The sequence below is a fragment of the Podarcis muralis genome, chromosome 10 (genome assembly GCF_964188315.1).
Source record: "Podarcis muralis chromosome 10, rPodMur119.hap1.1, whole genome shotgun sequence".
NCBI classification, from domain to species: domain Eukaryota; kingdom Metazoa; phylum Chordata; class Lepidosauria; order Squamata; family Lacertidae; genus Podarcis; species Podarcis muralis.
Window position 1 is genome coordinate 2,550,462 of NC_135664.1, and position 20,622 is coordinate 2,571,083.

Here is a 20,622-nt window from a genome sequence, read left to right on the forward strand (position 1 = left end):
GACACCGATTTCACTATATTGGTCATAATCTGTGCAGTTTCTATGACGCCAGGGAGTTTAAACTGCTGGACTGGCAGAGCACTGGACGCCTGGTTTCACAAGCTCCAACAATTAGTTTCACAGCATTCCGCTGTTTGTTGGCACTTTGCAGGCTGTGCCTTTCCCTGCACCATTCGATTTCAAACTCTGCAAGCCTGAACAGGTTCCATCAGGTGACTGTGACATGATTGTGACATCAGGTGATTGACAGGTGGGCGGATCTACCCACCTGCCAAACTTGGCCCACAGGGGGTAGGGGGAGATAATAATCTGGCCCCTCACCCCTGCTCTAAACAAACATTTTGTAGTAATAGAAGTAGTGGCAGTAAAACAATAGCTGCATCATATTTACCTGCTGAATATCATTTTGTCAAGTTTCATGTGATGATTTTTATTTATTTATTGGCAATTTTGATCCACTACCAAATTATTCCATGGTGGAATGAAAGAGTCATTTGGACAGATGAGTCTAAAATAACAAGGTGGATCCTTCACATTTAACAACTTTTTAAAAAAGGTAATTGGCATTACCTTTAGCACAAACATGGTTGCTTGTTTGCAGTGTGAAGAGCAAAGGCACGGAGTTGTGTAAAGAGAGAGATGTTGGCCCTGGAGCAGGGAAAAGGCTCTGTGCCAAGGAGGGATAATGTTGTGCACTAGCTGCAACACTAGCATTGCGAGAGTCCAAAATCCCCAGCCTTCTGCAAAAACTATCCAGGCAAGTGAAGCTCCAGACAAGCTCCTGCTTGCTGCCCCGACCCTGATTCTCAGTGGAGCTTTTCTCCTTTTTCCAGGTCGCTGAGAAAGGAGAGCCTGGTTCTTTTGATGCTTTGCTTAAGCACACAATGAGCTGCTGGGAGGCCTTGAATTGTCTATGTCCACTTTCTAAGGGCAGCTTTACACGTCAGCCCAGCCCAGCCTCTAGAAGCTGATGCACAATCAATTCAAATGTTTGATTAAATATGGTGAGCTTTAACGTATTTATTGTATCTTTTTAACCCTATATGCACTGCTTAGAGACTAGGCTGTTAAACAGTATATACATTGTTTAAATAAATAAAATACAAATAAAACCTGCCTCCAATTAAATCAGCACAGATTTTTTTTTAATCCCCCCACCCCGAAAAAATACAAGTCCTTACAAAACCAAACGCAAAAGGCATAATCTTAGAAAAGCCGCTCCACCTTGTGCCTCTTTCAAGATGGCGCTTCCTGGCTCTGCAGTGTGATACCTGGCGTTGCCAAGTCAAGTGACAGCAGGGACAAAACTAGGCTTTATTTCACCCGGGTCAAAGACCCAGTTTGGCAACCCCTTCAGGCGCATTTGCGTACACACAGGCAGGGAGCCTCAATGGTGCCTCTGGAGGCTTCACCCGGGGCAAAACACCTGGCTAGCCCCCCCCCCCCCGGCACTGGGTAGAAGTGTCACCCTGTCATCATTGTGATGTTAGGATCAGCTACAGGCTTCTCTAGCTCTGCTGCTCCCCTCATTCCCTCTCCCCACGTTCTTGCTCTTTAGGAAAGCAGCCTGAAGTATTCACACCAACTGGAAAAGGCATCAGCCCTAAAAGCAATATGGACTCTACAAATGTGATGCAGAACATTTTATATGAAATCCCATTTGCAAAAAGAACAGTTGCATGATGTTATTTTTAAAAGGTAATAATGGGACTGCTCATATTTTAAAAACAAATAATTTCTTCAGAACTACTGTTATTCAAATTAAAATTTTATCAGTTAAAATTCACATTTATTTGTGAATTAAAATTCACAAACTTATTTATTTAGGTAACAGCTCTACTAATAAGGAGTATCTAGAATGTCAGGGCTTGGAATAAGAGATATTACCAATAGCTACATCTCTGGCATAGTTTCATATATGCAAGCATACAGAGCTGTGCTACAGGGGTCACCAACGTCATGTCCACAAACACACACGCCTCCAAAAGGCTTCCTCTTCACCTGTTGAAATTTGGCTTAAAAGAAGCCTTCTACTGTAGCCAACAGAACAGGTTGCAGTGAGTGTGATGCCCAGAACAGTTTTTCCAGTTTGCAGTTGTGCCATGGACCCAAAGGGCTAGTAATCCCAGCATTGATAAAATGGCTGTGTCTATGAAGAAACATCAATACAATGATTTGGGAGTTTCAAACAAACTTCTTTGCTCTTGTGTCTTGCTTATAACCAAATAATCAGATTGAGAGAAATATTAGAGTATCTCAGTGTAACTGCTATTTTGGATATGTTTTTTAAAAAGATCAGCCATGAATCTTAAGTTGTCATAAAATCACTGTTAAGATACATTTCCTAAAGCAAAAGATGAACGTAGATCAGCACCAGTTGTGTCTGTGTGCACATACGGTAAATCAACCAAACAACCAAATACCTTCAAAGCTTGAACCCTCTTTCAAATTGGACAGCCTCCCAGTTTAAAAAAAAAAAAGAAGCCAAACAATTTAGGTATGCAAGACTTCCAACAAGTCTGCTGTTTTTTAAAGAAAGGACAGCAAACTGGGCTACTAAACCTGCCCCATAAAACAAAAAGCGCATTAGCAGCCTGGCTCCTGTAATTTAAGATGAACTAATAAGTAACCAAAGCCTGCAGAAATTTGATGCCACTGTTGCAAATGGTTAGGGGCAAACTTAGTTTGGCTACCCCCAAGGGTTTCAATTCATTTCCTTCTCTCAGTCTACCAGTCTCATTATATGACAGCAATTCCCACAGGAAAATAAACAAACTGTGATTCATGGGAGCCTGGAGAGAGAAATATAGAATAAAACTGGAGGGTGATGATTGAATTGGCTTAAACTTTATACAGATGATTTGAGCAAAACCTTTTAGGCACGGACATGTGGGGCCTAACCTGACCTCATAAACCTTACTCACGTAGGCAAACTACCAAAGTCAAGTTTTGCTTCTTACGCGAAAAAGAAACGATCAAATAAGTTTCAGCAGCTCAGCTATTTTCCCTTACGCTCTTCATTGAAAAGTGTTTTCCAGTTACTTGACCTTTTGCGGGGTTAGGTAAGAGTTTTGAGAAATGATTAGAATGCTAAATTTTACAGAAGTGCAGAAAAAGGCCAGAGCACTGTGCTGGATGCACAGTTCAGCTTCCAAAGAATAGCAGCTTCCAGTTGAAAAGGGTAAGTTTCTAGATCTCATGGCTGCAAAGGTACTTTACAGCGTATACGGAATGAGTGGTGAAATCTCAGAAAATAGTTGAACAAGATTTCTAGTGATTAGGAAGGAGTTTTTGCATAGCTCCTTGCTCTTCCCCATGATTACCAAAACAAAAACAAATAATGCAAAATACAGGCGATATACAAGTTGCATACATCTGCATAATTCATGTAAGTCACAGAATTCAGTCCATTTTGAAGCTAAATTTGGATTACCTGAATACATAATATTTTAAAGAAGTGAATCGGAAATAGGAATACAAAATTAAAGCCAAGCTGCTTTCCACATGTCTGCTGACTTGACTCCTGGAGCAGACTTAGAAACTCAGATATATAAGCTAGGCACCAAATGGCTCCTTAAACCAGGGTTACAAGTCTCCAAAACAGAATGCCTAGTTGGCATTTTTGGGCCAGACAGCTCGAAAGTTGTATTTTTCAACACGGCTTTTTGGTTGCTGAAATTCATTCTGACCGTGCAGATAAAATATAATGGATGGAATTCTACAGGATGTGGTTCTAGTGTGTGAAAACAGACAACATCCAATGATCTCCAGGCAGGTGGAGACGTCAGGCGCCTTCTAGCATCTTCACTTGGTCGCCAGGGGCAAATGAGCCTAGGGCCTGCCAAATTTCAAATGCTGTCATCTTGATCAGGACCATCTACGTTTTTTGTAGGTCCCACTTGTATCTATTTACTCTCAAATAATCATGGTCCCAAACATTGGTTCTCTACTTTCATGGTTGCAAGATAATGTTAAACTTAAAGGCTCTCTACTTGTGGAAATCTAATATCATACCCCTTAGTGTTAATTCTCAGAGCATCTTATGATACCCATGTGAACAGAAATTTGAAGCCTGTAACACTTAACGCATGTACTTGTGAAGGGAAACAGCAATGTTCACAGGACACTTGAGCATGGCAATTATCCACATGCTCTGAATAGTTAATCTGTTACGGAAACTGGCAATGGGTGGGAAATCACAAAAGATGAATGCTGTCCTGTAATGTGTAACTAAATCCAAACTATCAAATCAGGATAGAACTGTTGGAAAGGAGCTGTGATTTATAGGAGAAACAAGTTGGGCCATGTTAGGGACAAATTATTGAAATGAAATTTTGCCTAAGCCCTGCATTTGCCAAATTGCCCACATTGGAAATTGCAAAATTGAGATATGAAATTTCATTTTGTTTTCCACTTGCAATACTCACAACACATTTGTAAAAATTGAAATGTCGAAGGAAGGTGAATTTCTGCTAAACATTTGGATCTTTTACCGACTACCGTGAAAACTGTGAGTGTTTAAGGGATTACAATGCCTTCCGCTTTGCAAAGCAGAGGCTTTGTAAGATGCCACCCCTTCCACACACTCTATGCTTTGCTGCACATCAGAAGCAACAAAGGGGTTTCCAAGGATTATAGAAATCTACACGGCCTACCGCTTCTCGGAGACAGAGCTTCTTTAGCTCTTCCAGGCGCTGGCGCAGGGTCTCCTCCAGAGCTTCTTGCCTGGACTTCAAGGCAGCCAGCATGTCTTTCTTGGCAGACTGAGAGCTATCTGACTCTTGGGAACCTGTCAATAAAGAATGATAGCATGAGGGCAGCTGACATGGTAGAGCAATGAAGCTGGTGCCTGTGGACTTTTTCAAAAAGGACTTGTGTTTGTTCACAACACATTCTTAAGCTTATACTAACAGGAGGAGGCTATGCATCTGAAGCGCATATGATATTTAAATACATTCCAACAAACATGAGTTGTTAAGATCATGTCATTCTTAACATTCCCATCTACAGTAGAAGTTTGTGAAGCTGAGAGACAATCCCAGGCATGAGCATCTCTCAACAGAACACTAGCACATTTCTTGGCTCTGTTTCGCTGCTGACTCGGTGCCCCTTCAGGGTGCTCCCCTATGGTGTCTCGCATAACCACCTCACCACCTGGCTGCTCACAGATACCTTCATCCACAGACATGGTCTGGGTCATAGCAGTGGCAGCCACTGCGTCTGCCGCTTGGAAATGCATGCGGGCTCCAGTAACTCTGCTGATTACGTGGCATCCATCTGCCGTGAAACGAGAAATTCCTGTGCAAGCAACTAATCTGTTGGATGGCCCTCTGTCATGGAGGCTTTAGTTGAGATTCTTGCATTGCAGGGGGACTGGACTAGATGACCCTTCCACCTCTATAGTTCCAGGGGTCTATGATTCCACTCTCATCAAGCCTTTTGACAGCAAGGTTCTGGTTGCAACAACCGGCCAGCTTGCAGCAAGGAAAAGCCACTTGCATGAGATTGCCTCCCTGTTGAGACCTCCACCTCCAAGTTGTCAGGGTCTTCCTGTGTCAGCTACCGAGCCAGAGGTGCCATCCTCTTGTAGTTCTCCTATTACAATTTGTGTAACCTCTGGGTCCTTCATCTTCCACATCCAAAAGGTGCTTGTTTCCTCATTATGACTAAATCTTTAGAGGAACTTCCTTTTAGAGCTTCCTGAAAAGGGAGATTCCTTGTGGGAATTCCCATTTGACATCAACCAAATTCTCTAACCTGGTTAGTGGAACTTTTTGCATGAGTACGCGAATACCACTATCGCATCAAACCTCCAGTCCAAAAGTATGTTCCAGCTTGATACTGAAGTACAGAGCAAAGTTTTACACTTCAGGTTGCAGGTGAGAGATTGCGTGTTTGCTTATTCCCTTATTTAAAAACCATACTCCCCGCATATAGAAAACTAGCACCGCAGAGCAATGTCAGGTTGAACCTTGCTTCTTGATACCCTTGTTTTCTGGCCCCTGGGAGTATATCTGTATGAAAGCATTCCATCCTGTAACTCCTCTCTCTTATGCCGGTCTGCCGTTTTTAAATTAGAATAGTTAAATGTGAAATCTGAAGGATAAAATCCAAGAGATGTTTTACTGCCTGATGCTGCTGATCATATCAAATGGCACCAAGACAACAACCACTTCCATCACTATCTAGATCAGTGGTTCCCAATTAGAGGTCCACAGAACGCACCCAGGGGGTCCGTAGCCCCATTCCTTGCCTCCTCTGAACTATTTTTTGTCCTTTTTTCATGGTAATATCACAAGTTTTATTGTCTGTTTTAGCGCTGTGCAATTCTTCAATATATTGGCCAAAATTGGTTTTGAAATCACACCATGAGAATGATTTTGACCTGGCAACAGGCAGCAATATATTGTTCCTTGCGCAAGGGAGAGCAGGGCAGCTGATTTCAAGGCACCGCTGACATCGCACAAAGATCTCAGCTGATAATGCTGTTGAACTGAGCTGCCTTCCCTCACGCTGTGGGAGAACAGGCCAGCTGATCGCCCTTACTTCAAGGTACCCTGACGTAAATCTTTGCTTGGCTGCCCCGCTGACAATGGCTTGATGCACCCCCCCCCCCCGTTTCCATCCCCTCCCACTCAATCCATGGGGTGAAGGTGACTCTGCTTCCTCTCCTCCCCCCACCCATCCAATCTTTGTGACTGCTCCTTCCCTCATCCAGCGTTTGAAACTCCCATTATTCTAGGCACATTTTGTGACAGGGAATTTCATTAAAGAGAGCGGTTTCTGAGCTCTGGGCGCAGTACTGTGCCTAAGCTTTCAGATTAAAACTGCAGAATGGAAGGAAAGGAGGACCTTTTTCTGCCTCCCCACTTCCAGCCACTCTCTGAAGACTGGAGAAGGGACCCTCCTAAGAATATTGGGGGAGCAGGCAGGGGGTGTATGGCTTTGTTTTTTGCAGTCTTCAGATGAAGACTAGACCAGGTGAAAAATGCACATAAGATTTTAGCAGCAGTTCATTCATTTTCAGTTTTGTATTCTTGTTATAAAAAAGCATGCCTAGACACTCCATTGTGGCATCCATAGTCCAAGTTTAAGGTGCCATTTAGCTTTCATATCTCAGTTTCTAACACTGCCCTCATCCCCACTCCTGATCTCCAATTTCAAACATTGTGATATATCGGAATATTACAACGTTTAGCTGCCGATATATCATGATGTTCAAAACCAGATATCACTTGGCCCTAGTCTGCTTTTTTAGTATACCTAAAATCTTTTGCTTATTAGGGGCTACCCCACATTTTGTTCAAAAAATTGCTTTGCACCATACTACCATACAGCTAGCATACAGTTACTACCATACAGCTATCAAAATTTTCAAAAGTAGGGGGTTAATGGCTTGGCTTTTGAAAAATAGGGGGTCCTCAGTAATTAACTAATTGGGAACCACTGATCTATAACAATATAGCGGAATAAACCATTCCAGTGCTGTGCGAAGAAAATAATCTTATCTTAGATGGATGAGAGACAGGACAGAAGCCAGGAAAAAACAGCTACATAAAAGAAGCTTGCCAGAATAAGAGCCATACTGCTATTAGCACATTGGGATGCCTGCAGTTCTTTTCCAATACAAGTCTGCGTGAAGCGATCCTGAGAGGAAGGAAAGGCATGGAGGAAGGAGGAGAACAGGCTTAGGCAGCAGGTGAAACAAGTATTCCTCCGAGGAATACGGTTAGAGGAAACGAGCAGATTGAACGAATGCCCAAGCAGGGGGCGGTGAGGAGGGGGACCCCCCCCCAGCAGCAGCCGCCAGATGACATCACTAGGGTCCAGATGTGCAATCCCTTTGATGCAGTTATTCTTCTTGCTTATAACCCACACGCCTAATGCCATAAACAATGAATATCCTAATACAGCTGTTACTCATGCTGCGTTCATCGGCCTGGCTGCCAGGGTCAGCCTCTCAGCCAAAAGCTGGCCATCCGGAACATTCTCCGAGGAGCCCAGATGGGGAGGGAAGGTGCATAGTGTGTCCCCTCCTGCCAGAAGCCAGGCATGATTCACTGCCTCAGGATGTCAGCAAACAACAGAAAGTGACCACAAGCAGCCACTATCTCTCAGCAGTGAGGAACAAATAGGATATCCTCCACAGCAAACAGCCTAGATAACGGCTTATCCCCCATCTGGAATTACTCAGCACAGGATACGCATAGAAATATCCTGTGAGGTGAATGTTCTTCATTAGCTTCTTTTTGCTTGTCTGCCGCCTTGGTGACGGGACAAGTTTGCTATTCATCAACTGAAATGCTTCCAGAGGAGAGCAACAGGAAGTGCATGTCTAAGATGTGGTGACGGGAAAAGACCGCCCACTAGTTATTGCTGAGGAGGAAAGACCCATCTGAAGGCTTAAGGCATGTCAGAATGGAAGCTGGCACACTTACAGAAGTACTGCAGAGAAGGCAGTGCTTCCATCATGAGGCTCTTTAACAGCTACAAAGAGTTGTTCCCAATGTTTCCTGGGAAGCATCTCTGGGAATCGTAGCTCTGTATCTTAACACTTCTCAGCCCCCTTAGCAAACTACACTTCCCAGCAGTCTGTGGGGGAAGCTTTCCATGTTTGGCGCTGATGGGGCCTGAGCCAAGTCCTTCCTTGCTGGCAGCTGGAGCTGGCAGGCAACAGGACCCCTGGAGCAAAGCCGTGGGGCTGGTGAACTAGCATGTAGTACAGCCCTCTTTGAGCCACTGCAGAGAATGAAATTTAAGGGAATAAGCTATTGTTTGGTAAAGATAAGGCAGGTGAGTTTGAGGAGGAATTGTCCAAGATCCCTGTTGCTTAAGAAGGTGGAGCAAATTGACATCTTGTAGCTGACCTGCAAAAATCAAAAGAAGAAACCAGGAGCGTGTTCCTCTGAAAAAAGGCAATGGAGAGTAATAATAATAATAATAATAATTTTATTATTTATACCACACCCATCTGGCTGGGTTTACCCACTCTGGGCAGCTTACAACATTATCTAAAAACATAATAAAAACATCAATCCTTTAAAACCTCCCTAAACTTCAGGTGTCTTCTAAAAGACAGGTGGTCATTTATTTCCTTGACATCTGAAGGGAGGGTGTTCCACAGGGCGTTCACGACTGAGAAGTAACTCAAGATTTCAATTATAGAGTTATAGGAAATTATCAGTGGTTTTTCTCTTAGTGCTCAGCTTGGAAAGCCTGGCTTCTGAGAATGGATTAATGCTTAAGTAAGGCTAAACTTACTTAAACATGGGTGGCGCTGTGGCCTAAACCACTGAGCCTCTTGGGCTTGCCGATCAGAAGGTCGGTGGTTCGAATCCCCGCGACCGAGTGAGCTCCTGTTGCTCGGTCCCTGCTCCTGCCCATCTAGCGGTTCGAAAGCACAAAGTGCAAGTAGATAAATAGGTACTGCTCCGGCGGGAAGGTAAACGGCATTTCCGTGTGCTGCTCTGGTTTTGCAAGATGCAGCTTAGTCATGCTGGCCACATGACCCGGAAGCTGTACGCTGGCTCCCTTGGCCAATAAAGCGAGATGAGCGCCACAACCCCAGAGTCGTCCGCGACTGGACCTAACGGTCAGGGGTCCCTTTACCTTTTAAGGCTAAACTTAATGCAAAAAATTGGCAACAGCAAAGCTAAGAGAGGTAAGAGAAGTTGAACTGTGAAGAGCATGGACTCCCACTCCATTTCTTATTGGAAGCACCAGCACAGAAATACCCCTGCCAAGAGCCTGCATTGTTTTGGAGAGAATTAATACTGTCTCAGTAACAATGTCTTATTGTAGTCATGAATTGATATAATCTGTGTATCTAGAGAGAATGAACAATGACTGAGGAGCTCTTGCAAATTTGCAAGATATAAATATAGAAATGATGACCTACCCAGAGAGAAAAAGAATGGGAAAACATGATGAGAGTCCCTTTCATGCCCCAACTTTCCTATTTCATGTTTTGGCTTTGCCTTATTCTCCTTTTGGAACAACAACAACACCCCCCAAATGCTAAGTTATTTAATTCCAATTTTTGTACTCTTACAAAGCTCAAAGTTCATCCTTTTTTGTAGGCGTGTATTTATACCTCCTGAAGACATGAAGGCTTTTATTATTATCTTGGTCATTTATCACCCCAGCCCTTTCCCCGTCTCCTGATTAAGGTTACTATGGGTTGTATATTTAAAAAGTAAACAAATAGCACTGGACTTGGCCTACACAGACCATCCAACGGAGAAAAGAACTAGTAGACTATGAGAGCAAACTGTCAGATACAGTGAGAGATAAAAAGCATTATATCAGGTCTTTTCCTCATAAAGCTGAACATTATATGAACACACCTTAAGCAACAGAGTTCTTCACAGACTGCTATAGAACATGCATGTGCACTTGGGGATAATCAGGTCCTTCCTGGAGGAGGCATGCATGTTAACACAGGGATCACACCCTCAACCTGCATTAACTCTCTAAAGAGTTGTGCATGTGTGTACATGAGTAAAAACAAAGAATAAAAAAGAAAGCTGCAATACATGTAACTTCAGACTTTCCATATTTAATGCACTTCACTATGGAACGTAGCACAGAATAGTTTTCTTTATGGGAGATTTTTGAAAAATGGCACCCCAAAGAGCATAGCCAAGGAGTAGCAATTGTATTTGCAAATAATACCAGGACAGCTAGCTATGCCAGCTTCACCAATAAAACACTCTTCTCATTCTGGCAAATACAAGGAATGTGTTTACCCGGCCACACTCACACAGCTGAATGAACTGAACAAAATGCAGCGCAAGGTGTTACTCTGTTCAAGCAGGTAAATTTTGCTCAAAAGTGAATCCTCTTCCCACTTCCCACCTGCATGGGGGAGAAATGACAGGCTCCACATTCCTAGAGTTTTCTCTCACTGCGCTTCTGCTGCATGGGGGGGGGGGGAGGGGGAGGGGCTTGCACCTGACGCACCACCATCATTTGCAGAGGAGAGAACAACCACCTCTCTCCACCAGAAGAAACCGTGCTTGGAGGAAGCACTGGTCACCTGGCACGTCTTCCCCATATGCTGCAATGTGCAAAGACAGCCACAGTTATCGAGCCAGTTCAGAAATTAATTATCTTTTAAAACCATGCACAAAAGCGCCCAAGTTTAAATGGAAGTGCGCACACACAGTGCCACAATTTTTGAATGGAGCATATGAGTTTATTTTACTGTGTTTAAACTTGAAAGTGGCATTATTCAAATGGATCAGATTTCCACTGTTGTATTTCACGGTGGGACACACAGCTGGAGATGTACATCATCACCCTCACTTTCTTTGTATGCCACCTTTCCACAGGGAAAAACTAATCTCAAAGTGGCCTATAAGAGGGAGAACAACACATCACAAAATCAACCATTCCATGAATTTCACAATACAAATGCCAGTTGCAGTTGCAGGCATTTCTCTTTAAACGTGGGTCTTCGTTGAACTAAAGTTCAGAAGGCAATTTGGCTCTTACATTTCACTAGTGTACATGCTCCATGCAGACAGACCAACAATTCACTTTTGACACCTTCGTTCTGTTGATCAAGCCATTAAATTCTGGGGAGCACAACAGCCCCCCAAATACCCAGCAAGTCTACCCATGACCCCACAAACCGAAAGCCAGGGTCAGATGACAAAGTCAGCACTTTAAGCTCTGAAATTAGCCAATGTCAGGGCAGAATGAGTCATGATAGCAACAGGCCTTCATTTTCAATGCACCAATTGTGGCCTAAAGGGTTGGGTGATTTCAAACACAAAAGTGGCTGTCTGTTGGCGAGTGCTGAACTTTCTACCACCCACTGCTTTCCCCTCTGCAAACACTCTCCCCAGATAGCTGAGGAATAAGGAAGGTTTTTGACCAGATCATTATCTGATTCTGTCCCCAGCCCCACGGGCTCATTTTGGCAGGTGGGCAGGATAACCTACCTGTCAGTCCCGCACACCCACCCAAGTCTCTTGCACAGTCCACCACGGGAAACTGAGTCATGCCACTGATCCAGCAGTTCCCCCAGGGATCCTGCTGGCTTCTGAACTCACCAGTCTTCAGCTTATGGGCAGTGAGTTCAGCTCTGCTTTTGGCAGGGATCGGTTGCACAGTCAGAAAACTCCGTTGGGAAGCTGATCCAGCCACATCTCTACCTGCCCCACATAGGCCGTCAGGTGTGGGCAAGGTGGGCATAGTTTGGGGAAAGCCATCTCATAGGACAAACTTGGTACTGTGCCACGATCTCCTACTCCTGCCCTACCTGGAAATAAACCCTGCTGGGAGATGATGACTTTAGGAGAGGAGTTACAGGGAAGAAGGTAGCAAAAAAAGTTCATTGTCTCTCGCCAGCTTCCTGCTCTCCACCCAGTTGCATTAGGGGTTGGGGAGCAATGCAGGTTTGAAGACACGCAGCCACCATCATGCCACCTTCTGCCCAAGGACACAAAGTTAATGCAATCACGTAAAAAAGGAACACTGCAACTGCTATGGAACTTTTATAAATGCAGGAATGCTGCCCACAAGCACAGGAATTCCAGATGGACACACTGAGTATTTCCTGGGCTTCACTTATCTAATTTAAAGAGTCCAGGGTGGGGGAGGGGAAGCTTAACAAATAAACATGCCCCCCCCCCCCGGAGACTAAATCAGAAGCTCTGCAGCCACTGCTATTCCAGCAAATGATTCTTTAAAAATGCAGGGGTGTTTGTGGGAGCCCTTCTGGTACCACTCTGCTAATGTACCTTGGAAGTGTAATTCTTTGCTGAACTTTTCCAAGGTAGGACCAGTGTGTATTTTGAAACTATGCAAGGATTCTAAGGATTTGCTGATCTTTGATGGTTAATACAAATTCCTTTGGTGAGCTGGTGTACTCCCAGTGGGCACATTTCCCTCTATAATCACAAGCAGAACAGGAGTCGTGTGCAGCATATTTCTATTACTGTAGATCTTTCACAAGACCGTAAAACATCTTCCACACTTCTCTCTCTCACTCTCTCTCTCTCTCTGTGTGTGTGTGTGTGTAGGGAGGTACGTATACGAGACCCCCTGTAATATTCTAATACTTTGCGCTTGCAGAACCGTATATCATTTGAGAATATCAAAGAATTGTGCCCTACAGAATTTCCTTCAGAAATACAACCACTGCCATTTTGTGGACAGGACAAAATATGAAGCTAAGTCAGGCAGACACAGAATTAGAAACAGACCGTCTACTCTTGGCTCTGGTTGCCGCCCAGCCTTTGTCTCATGTGTTCCACATTAGGCTTCTCAATAAAGCAGGAAGGCTTCCCTTGATAAAAAGTGGCGAGTGGAGACTTAGAGCCTCTTACATTCTGACAGTTGGTTGTGGACCGATTCTAGTATCGATTTTCTGTACAAAATATAGTAAAACTGGAATCTATTGCCACTTAACTCTTATGTTCAGACAAAAATCACTCAGAATTTGTCTGGCTGGGGCATTGCTAATTTGTTTGCAGAATCTATCCCGCAGGAAAGCTGTGTGTGTCATAGGATCATGATTTTCAGATCGTATTTCATTTTGATCAAAAACTTTATTTTCAAAATTTTGTTTTAACAAATTATCAAAGCAAGTTCTGTATAACATGAACCAAGGCTAAAATGCAATGTATGAATCCTTGGATTTGCCAAAAGGGTGCTTGGAGCCAGACTGGCAGCCAGATGTGAAACATGCTCATGAAGGCAACTTGTGAGAGGCTGAGGAATGAACAGAATGTGAAGAACACCACAAATTTTCACACAAAAATGGGAAGCCCCTAGTCTTCTTCCTCCCCCAATAATTTGTAGCAAGAAACACATGTCATGACATTATCACATCGTGTCACACAACCTCTCACAGCAGCCAATTATGTGGACCAGAGGAAGAGAAATGTGTGATGAGCCCATTGACATGCATTTCCACCACGGCATGTTATGGAGGGAAATCAAGGTGGGCTTGCTGTATTTGGCAATTTGGTATTTCCGCTCTTGAGTGAGGCGATGCTGCCTTCTAGGCTGATAGCGCCCGTTTTAAGGCCAGTGTGGATCAGTCTACAGCCAGCATCAATGGTATTCTAAGATTTTCTATTCAGACAGACATGTAATAAGCCCAGGACCACTAGGAAAGAAAATTATGGTCCTGATCCATCTCCAATGGAGGCACATTTGCAAAAAACCTGTCAGTTCACAGGACCCATGTGAGCACCACAATGTGCCTGTAAATGTGCTTCTAAAAGCACTTGTGCATCAGCTGGGCAAGAACATGCCTGCCTCTGAGCATAGATCAGAGGCATGGATGTCCAAAAAGAAAGTGAACTATGTTTTTTCTGTTGTTATTACTGATGTTTTAATGGTTCTAGGATTTGTTTATAAATCTAGTTTTATGGTTGGCTTTATGCTGTTCACCATCGTGATGTTTTTTCTTACTCTTGGTGGGATGTACTTTTTCTTGAATTGGGGGGGGGGGGGGCAACAGGCCTTGCCCCAGTTCTTTAAAAGTAAGTGTGATTTTTTAAAAAGGAAAAAATTAATTATCTCCATATGCAATGAAAATCCAAGGCTCATAGAAGCAGACATGCAGAGAAAAGGGGAAGTTCCATATGAGTAGAGGTTTCTGTTGCTTTGAGAAGTCATATACACCAAGGGTTGGTGTCAGTAGCTGAAACGCAAACAAGATCTCTGAGCCATCACTTTTGGCAGGCATTCTCCCATAACAAGCGCTACAAAATGAGGCAACTCTGGCAGACGGCCACCACTCCTGGGAGAGGCAGACACTGCTGGGAAGCTGCTCCTGGTCCTGTTGCCATCTCACAACTACAATCTATACCAGGCACGTCCAACTCCCAAGAGACTGTGATCTACTCCCAGTATAAAAAAACTGGCAGTGATCTACTAATTGTCGTTGGGAGGAAGAGCATGCGTGGGGTGGGTGGGTGGGTGGATTTCCCAGAGTTGTTTAGCTTCTTTGGGAGAGGACATCCCTGATCTAGGCTTCCCAAATGCGGCAAGCAGTTCAACATTTTACACAACATGAACAATGACTCCAGTCCGAAACACTTGACTCAAATGCCCAGAAACTACTTGCCATCTGCACTTCCCTTTAACTCTGCAACACCAAGGGACATACCTGATGATAAAAGGCTCCCACTGCTGCCGCTGATGATCTTTCCTTTGCTTCCCATATTGGCTAGTTTGGAGGTCTTCAGAGTTCCAGTTTCAGTCAGGTCAATGGCAATCTCACTCAGGCTTCTTGCTGCATGAATTTTGGACTGGAGGAAAGAAAGCAGAAATCTGTGGTATAGCAACCATCAGACAAAACCCCCATCTTAAGAATTTCCACCTGTTACCAGAATCACTATTAAGTGAACTACCCACTTAGGACAACCTTTCAAAAAAAGCAAGAGCAGAAGTAGAAGGTCATTCCATATCAAGTGATCCAAATTTTTTTACCTCATATCATCCAATTTTCTTAATATTTTGTACACTTGTTGAATGATCAAAACTAAGTTTAAATCTATTTTATTTTTTTATCTCATCCCATTGTTAAGTTATGAGGGATTGAATTCCAAAACAAAGACAATTTTGGCCTTGCCAGACTACACAAAAACCTTAATGATTCAGCCCAGAATTGAGATATTTCAAAACTAAAAATGTTGATCTTTTCAGAACTTCATGAGCTTTACTATGATATGTCATATGATGGGCTTACTTTAAAATTTAAAGCTAAGTTACTAAATTTTAAATTTTAAAAAGTGACTAAAAATTAAAGAGATTTCAGTATTAATGATATTCTATTTAAGATTATATCCTGGACTAAGTAGCATCAGTTTGATGATAATGTTGTACTGTACTTGTCACAGACCAACAGACTGCAAAGCAATTTCTAAGCAGCAGACCCCAGAGTGAGGCTCCATTCATCGTGAGTTCTCACGTGAATGGGGTCCTCCAAAGCCCCTGCATTTATGGACAAATGTGAGCAAGGCATTCCGCAAAGACAACTTATGACTTAGTCACAGGGTAGCAATACACTGAGGTCATCTTTGTACAGTGGTACCTCGGTTTACAAACTTAATCCGTTCCTGAAGTCCATTCTTAAACCGAAACTGTTCTTAAACCGAGGCACGCTTTCTCTAATGAGGCCTCCCACCACCGCTGCCCTTCCACCGTTCAGATTCCATTCTTACACTGAGCTAAAGTTTGCAAACCTGGACACTACTTCTGGTTTTGCAGAGTTCGTAAACCAAATAGTTCTTAAACAGGGCTCTTCTTAAACCGAGGTACCACTGTAATCTGAATCAGTGATGAAGAAAGTTTGGAGCAACCCAAGGACTGTGCCAACTCTATCTGTCCAATAACCAAACCTGCCACTATAGCACAATAATCAAATATGTATGCAGCCCATTCCTGGACATTCCTTTTATCCACCAAAACAATACAGTTAAATCTGTACAATAAACTCCCTGATGCTCACTTTTACTTAAACTGCCACCCAAGTGACATAAAGAAAAATAGCGTCTGCCGTTTGCTCCTCATAATCAAACACATCTGTAACAACAACAAAAACTACCTCAAAAGAACCTACAATTTTTTTTAAAAGCAGCACCTCCTCCTTGTGCTATAACTGTAACATTTACTAAGCATCTTGTATAGCCCTTAGAACTAGTTTCAGAAGTCAGCAATTGTGAAGAAAGAAAAAGCTTGAACAATCTGTTGCCAGACATTTTAGTACCACAGCCATTCAGAAACACCATATACAGAGTTGGCTGCACTCTTGACATTCCTATGGCTTTAACTTGCAGGAGAATGGATATACTTTCCTCCATGCTTTTGATTCTTTTCTCTTTTTGCACTTTTATTTTCCTTACAGGACACATGTCACCTGCCTGAGAATCCTCTTCATCCTCAGCATTCTGTCCCCTCTGGGCTCCCAGGGCCTGCAGTGGAATCAAAGGGGGCAGAAGCTGCCGGCCTAAATATTGTAAAGCTTTCTCTCTGTTGTGCTGGTCACTTTTAAACAAAGAAGTCTCATTTCTTTGTCATATTCTAGTTGAAAGCAGCAATCCCTCTTGCTGTTCTGGCTCCTGGGATAGCTGCGCAGCCTGCATTCTCTCCATAAGACACACACACATTTCCCCTTACTTTTTAGGAGGGAAAAAGTGAGTCTTATAGAGCAAAAAATACGGCATCTTCTGTTATTTGAAATGGACCCAGGACATGTCAGCAACACCCATTGTAAAAAAATGCATCATAAAGCTGAAGAAAGTCCATAAGAAAAAATGATCTAAGGAGAATCTGTGCAAGTCCATATGGACATATTGTTTCTAAAAACTTGCATGACCAGAAATGGTTCTCAGTATTGGGAAGAAGTTAATGCAGCAAGAATTCTGCGCCTTGGGGCCTTCCCTCAGAAAGTCCCAGTGCCCTGTAAATTTCCACGATAGGCAAAGCAGACCATGAGCAGCGGTGGAAGAGTTCAGAGTGTTTAGAGGTCTCTTATGCATGTCTCAGCATGAAGGGAAGTTGCAGGGCCATTTGCTACAAGACGTAATGCAGAGTGTACATGTATTTGTAAGAACTGCCTTACTGAAACCGAAGAAATTATTTATTTAGTTTGATATATTTATTTGGAACTAGAATTCAAGCAAGGTACTGGGACGGTGTGGGGACGCACCAACTGTGCGCTCTTCAATCCCAGCCTCGTGCCAGGAGGATACAACGGCCATGCCCCTCCCAGCGGGTGTCGCTCCCATGTCCCCCGCCCCTCACGCTGCCCTTGGCGTGTGCATGCGCACGTGCACACTGACCCACCCCGGGTGGTGTGGAGACATGCTCTGCCGCTGACTAGAAGGCTGTTGGCCTGACCCACCAAGTTCTTCTTAAATTCATTGGAGAAACCGAACTAGTTATCAAATGGTTGCTTTAGATATCAAGAAAAGATGGCCCTCATTTGTAAATTACTGGAATCATCATTTTATAAAAAAGATATAGCCTTCTATTGAAACCTTTTGCTTCTTTATTGGTATTGAACCGAATGCTGTGCAACCAGGATTTTGCTCATGCAATGGGACTTTCCGTTTCCTCTCCTTGCCCCGTTTGCCCCAAAAATCTGATCTGCAGGGTCTGGAGAGGAAGTTCCGGGGGCATGCCCAGACGTCTGCTGTGTTACTGGAGCTGCGGTGTTGTGTCCAGACTTCTACATATATTTTGATTTCTGATTGTATTTGGCGCATATACTTTCATTTGTGCATAACCGTAGTCTTTATGTAACACCTGTTTTGTGAATGTAATAAAAATTAAAAATCTTACTTTGCTCTGCTTTCTGTCCAAGTAGAATTGGTGCTGGCTAATGGCCATAGCCCAGATGGACTTTATCAAGGCAGGACAGGCATACCACGTGTGCACAGCAATGCCACTGTGTCCAAAAGTCCTTCTAGTCACAGATGCCCTGGGAGAGCAGGAAAAGAACAAACAATTCACTTGTAACTTGAAAAGAGAAGTGCAGCCAATCTTGACCCGCCTCCAAAAGATCTGCATTCAATCATTTTGCAGAAAACCGTTAAGGGGATAGGTATAGGGGATCTCTGAGCAACTGAAACAACGAGCCACACCAGGGATGAGAGTAATTTAGGCTGCAATATTACCTTCGTCTACACAGAGGTAAGTCTCATTGAACCTCAATGAGCAAGGACAAAAACTGAACTAAACCTCCCACCCGCCTGCCTGAGCACCAAAGCCAGAGCTCCAGCATTTATGTCATGAGGTACTCGGTTATTTTTAAAACTGCCAATAGCATGTTTTCAGCCATGTGAGGCTCTGCTTTTAAAAGAGCCAGGTATCTTTGTCTCTCACAAATTTGAGATGGAGTTTCAATTCAAGTTGGGCTGATTTTTCTGCTATTTAGCATTCATTAGATGCCAATAGTGTATTAAGTATTGTTATCAACACACATGGTTCATATGACTCTGCATTGATGGGATAACCATATAAAAATTATTTGCTTCTGAAATACAGAATGTCGATTCGATGTTTTCATAGGTCTCTGCCCTGCTTTTCAGACAGATAGAGAGTTCCAAAGCAGCAACTGAACTTCTCCAGCAGTTCTCTATGAAAAGGTCGGCTCATATGTTTTTGTTTCTTACTATGTTATGTATTTTTGTGTTTTTATATTGTAAACTGCCTTGTGGTCCTCAGATGAGGGGTGGCATAGAAATTTAATAAATAACAAACTTAAAATTAATAGTGCCTACATGGAAACTCTACAGTAAGTGGGAGAGTGACAGGGGGAAAGGGGTGGGCTTCTGGGAAAGTTGGAATTTAGACTATCTTGTTGCCCACTTAGCAAAACTTTAATTTTATTTGAATGTCAACACAGCAATCCTAAGCATTTTTACTCAGAAATAAATCCCACTGTGTTCAATAGGACTGACACCCTTATAAATTAGTTTAGGATTGGGGCTCTAACCTGTAAATGCTTGGAATTATCTCTCATTTTGTTTCTTTTTTCCAGATGGGGAGAGTTACCATGAAGGAAAAGGCAGTTGACAAAATGAGGTTGAAATTAAGCCAGTAACTATTGTAGAGATGGGGGAACCCCCCCCCCATATTCAGCAATAACATTGCCACCCCCGACTTGGCTCTTCATTGCAGCATGACAACGGTTACATTTGGGATGGTCTCAGCTTTATTCCTTGCACCAAATCGGATCATTAAACTCAAATTGGATCATTTGAGTTTCCCAAGAAAATTAGACATGAAGACACAGGAGACATGGAAAAAATTATATATATATAAATTAAAAAGGTAATGTGGAGGTTATAGTAGGGGTGGATAAGACAGGAAAATGGAAGAACCAGACAGTGTGGAAAAAGGGGTCCAGGAGCCGGAAACGCTGGTGAGATAATTTGAATAATATTTCAGTTAGCACCTGCCAAGGTACACAAGTCGCTTCTTATGCCAAAAGAGTGGTATAACTTATTCCCTCCTCCCTAGCCTAAGATGTAACTGTTGCTGCATGTGCAAAAGGGTTCTGGACCTTGGCTGCACCTCGAAACTCTGCACACAAAGACAGCACTTCGTTGGCACATAGGCAAACAGGCACAGGCTCCTCTGCCTGTGGGACACTGCGATTTATCACAGGAGCACAGGATCATGACGGAGAGCTGAGCTACCAATGGGCCTGCCAGCTAAATGGAACCTCCATGTGGAGAGGCAGTGTACCCCCAGTGTCCAGACCAGCAACAGGCAACGACCCTCACCTTTGTGCCCTGCTGCTTGCGAACTCTACGTGACCTGAGGTTGCCTATTACCGGAAACAGGATATGGAACTAGAGTAGCTCAGTCAGTGGAGCATGAGACTCATAATCCCAGCACCATGGGTTTGAGCAAAGGGCAAAAGGATTCCTGCATTGCAGGGGGCTGGACTATAGGACCCTCGGGGTCCCTTCCAACTCGGCAATTCTAGCGCTAACTTACGCCCACACCCTCAAGCCTATTTTTGCAGCCCTAAGAACTAGAATTTTTTCTTTTTGAATTATACTCTTTGATATATGAACCTAGAACCCAGTGCCACAGCTTACGTTTTTCTAGGCTCCTGTATTTCTGCTGATCAAAGAGCAGACA

At 43.4% G+C, this 20,622-nt stretch overlaps 1 protein-coding gene and 1 long non-coding RNA gene across 14 annotated transcripts in view; one reads left to right on the plus strand and one right to left on the minus strand.

The window, feature by feature from the left end:
• FRMD4A (FERM domain containing 4A) overlaps positions 1-20,622 on the minus strand; it is a 407,020-nt gene that overhangs the window by 26,246 nt on the left and 360,152 nt on the right. For all 13 annotated transcript variants that reach the window (XM_077935685.1, XM_028745665.2, XM_077935682.1 and 10 more), the window contains 3 exons: positions 18,310-18,448; positions 15,131-15,272; positions 4,656-4,789 (listed from right to left, as the gene is read on the minus strand). In XM_077935685.1, coding sequence (XP_077791811.1) covers positions 4,656-4,789; positions 15,131-15,272; positions 18,310-18,448 — 415 coding nt within the window. The remainder of the gene's footprint in view (positions 1-4,655; positions 4,790-15,130; positions 15,273-18,309; positions 18,449-20,622) is intronic.
• On the plus strand, positions 18,457-19,632 carry LOC144329122 (uncharacterized). The gene is made up of 3 exons (XR_013394531.1): positions 18,457-18,660; positions 19,039-19,115; positions 19,511-19,632. It is a non-coding gene; the product is annotated as an uncharacterized LOC144329122 (long non-coding RNA).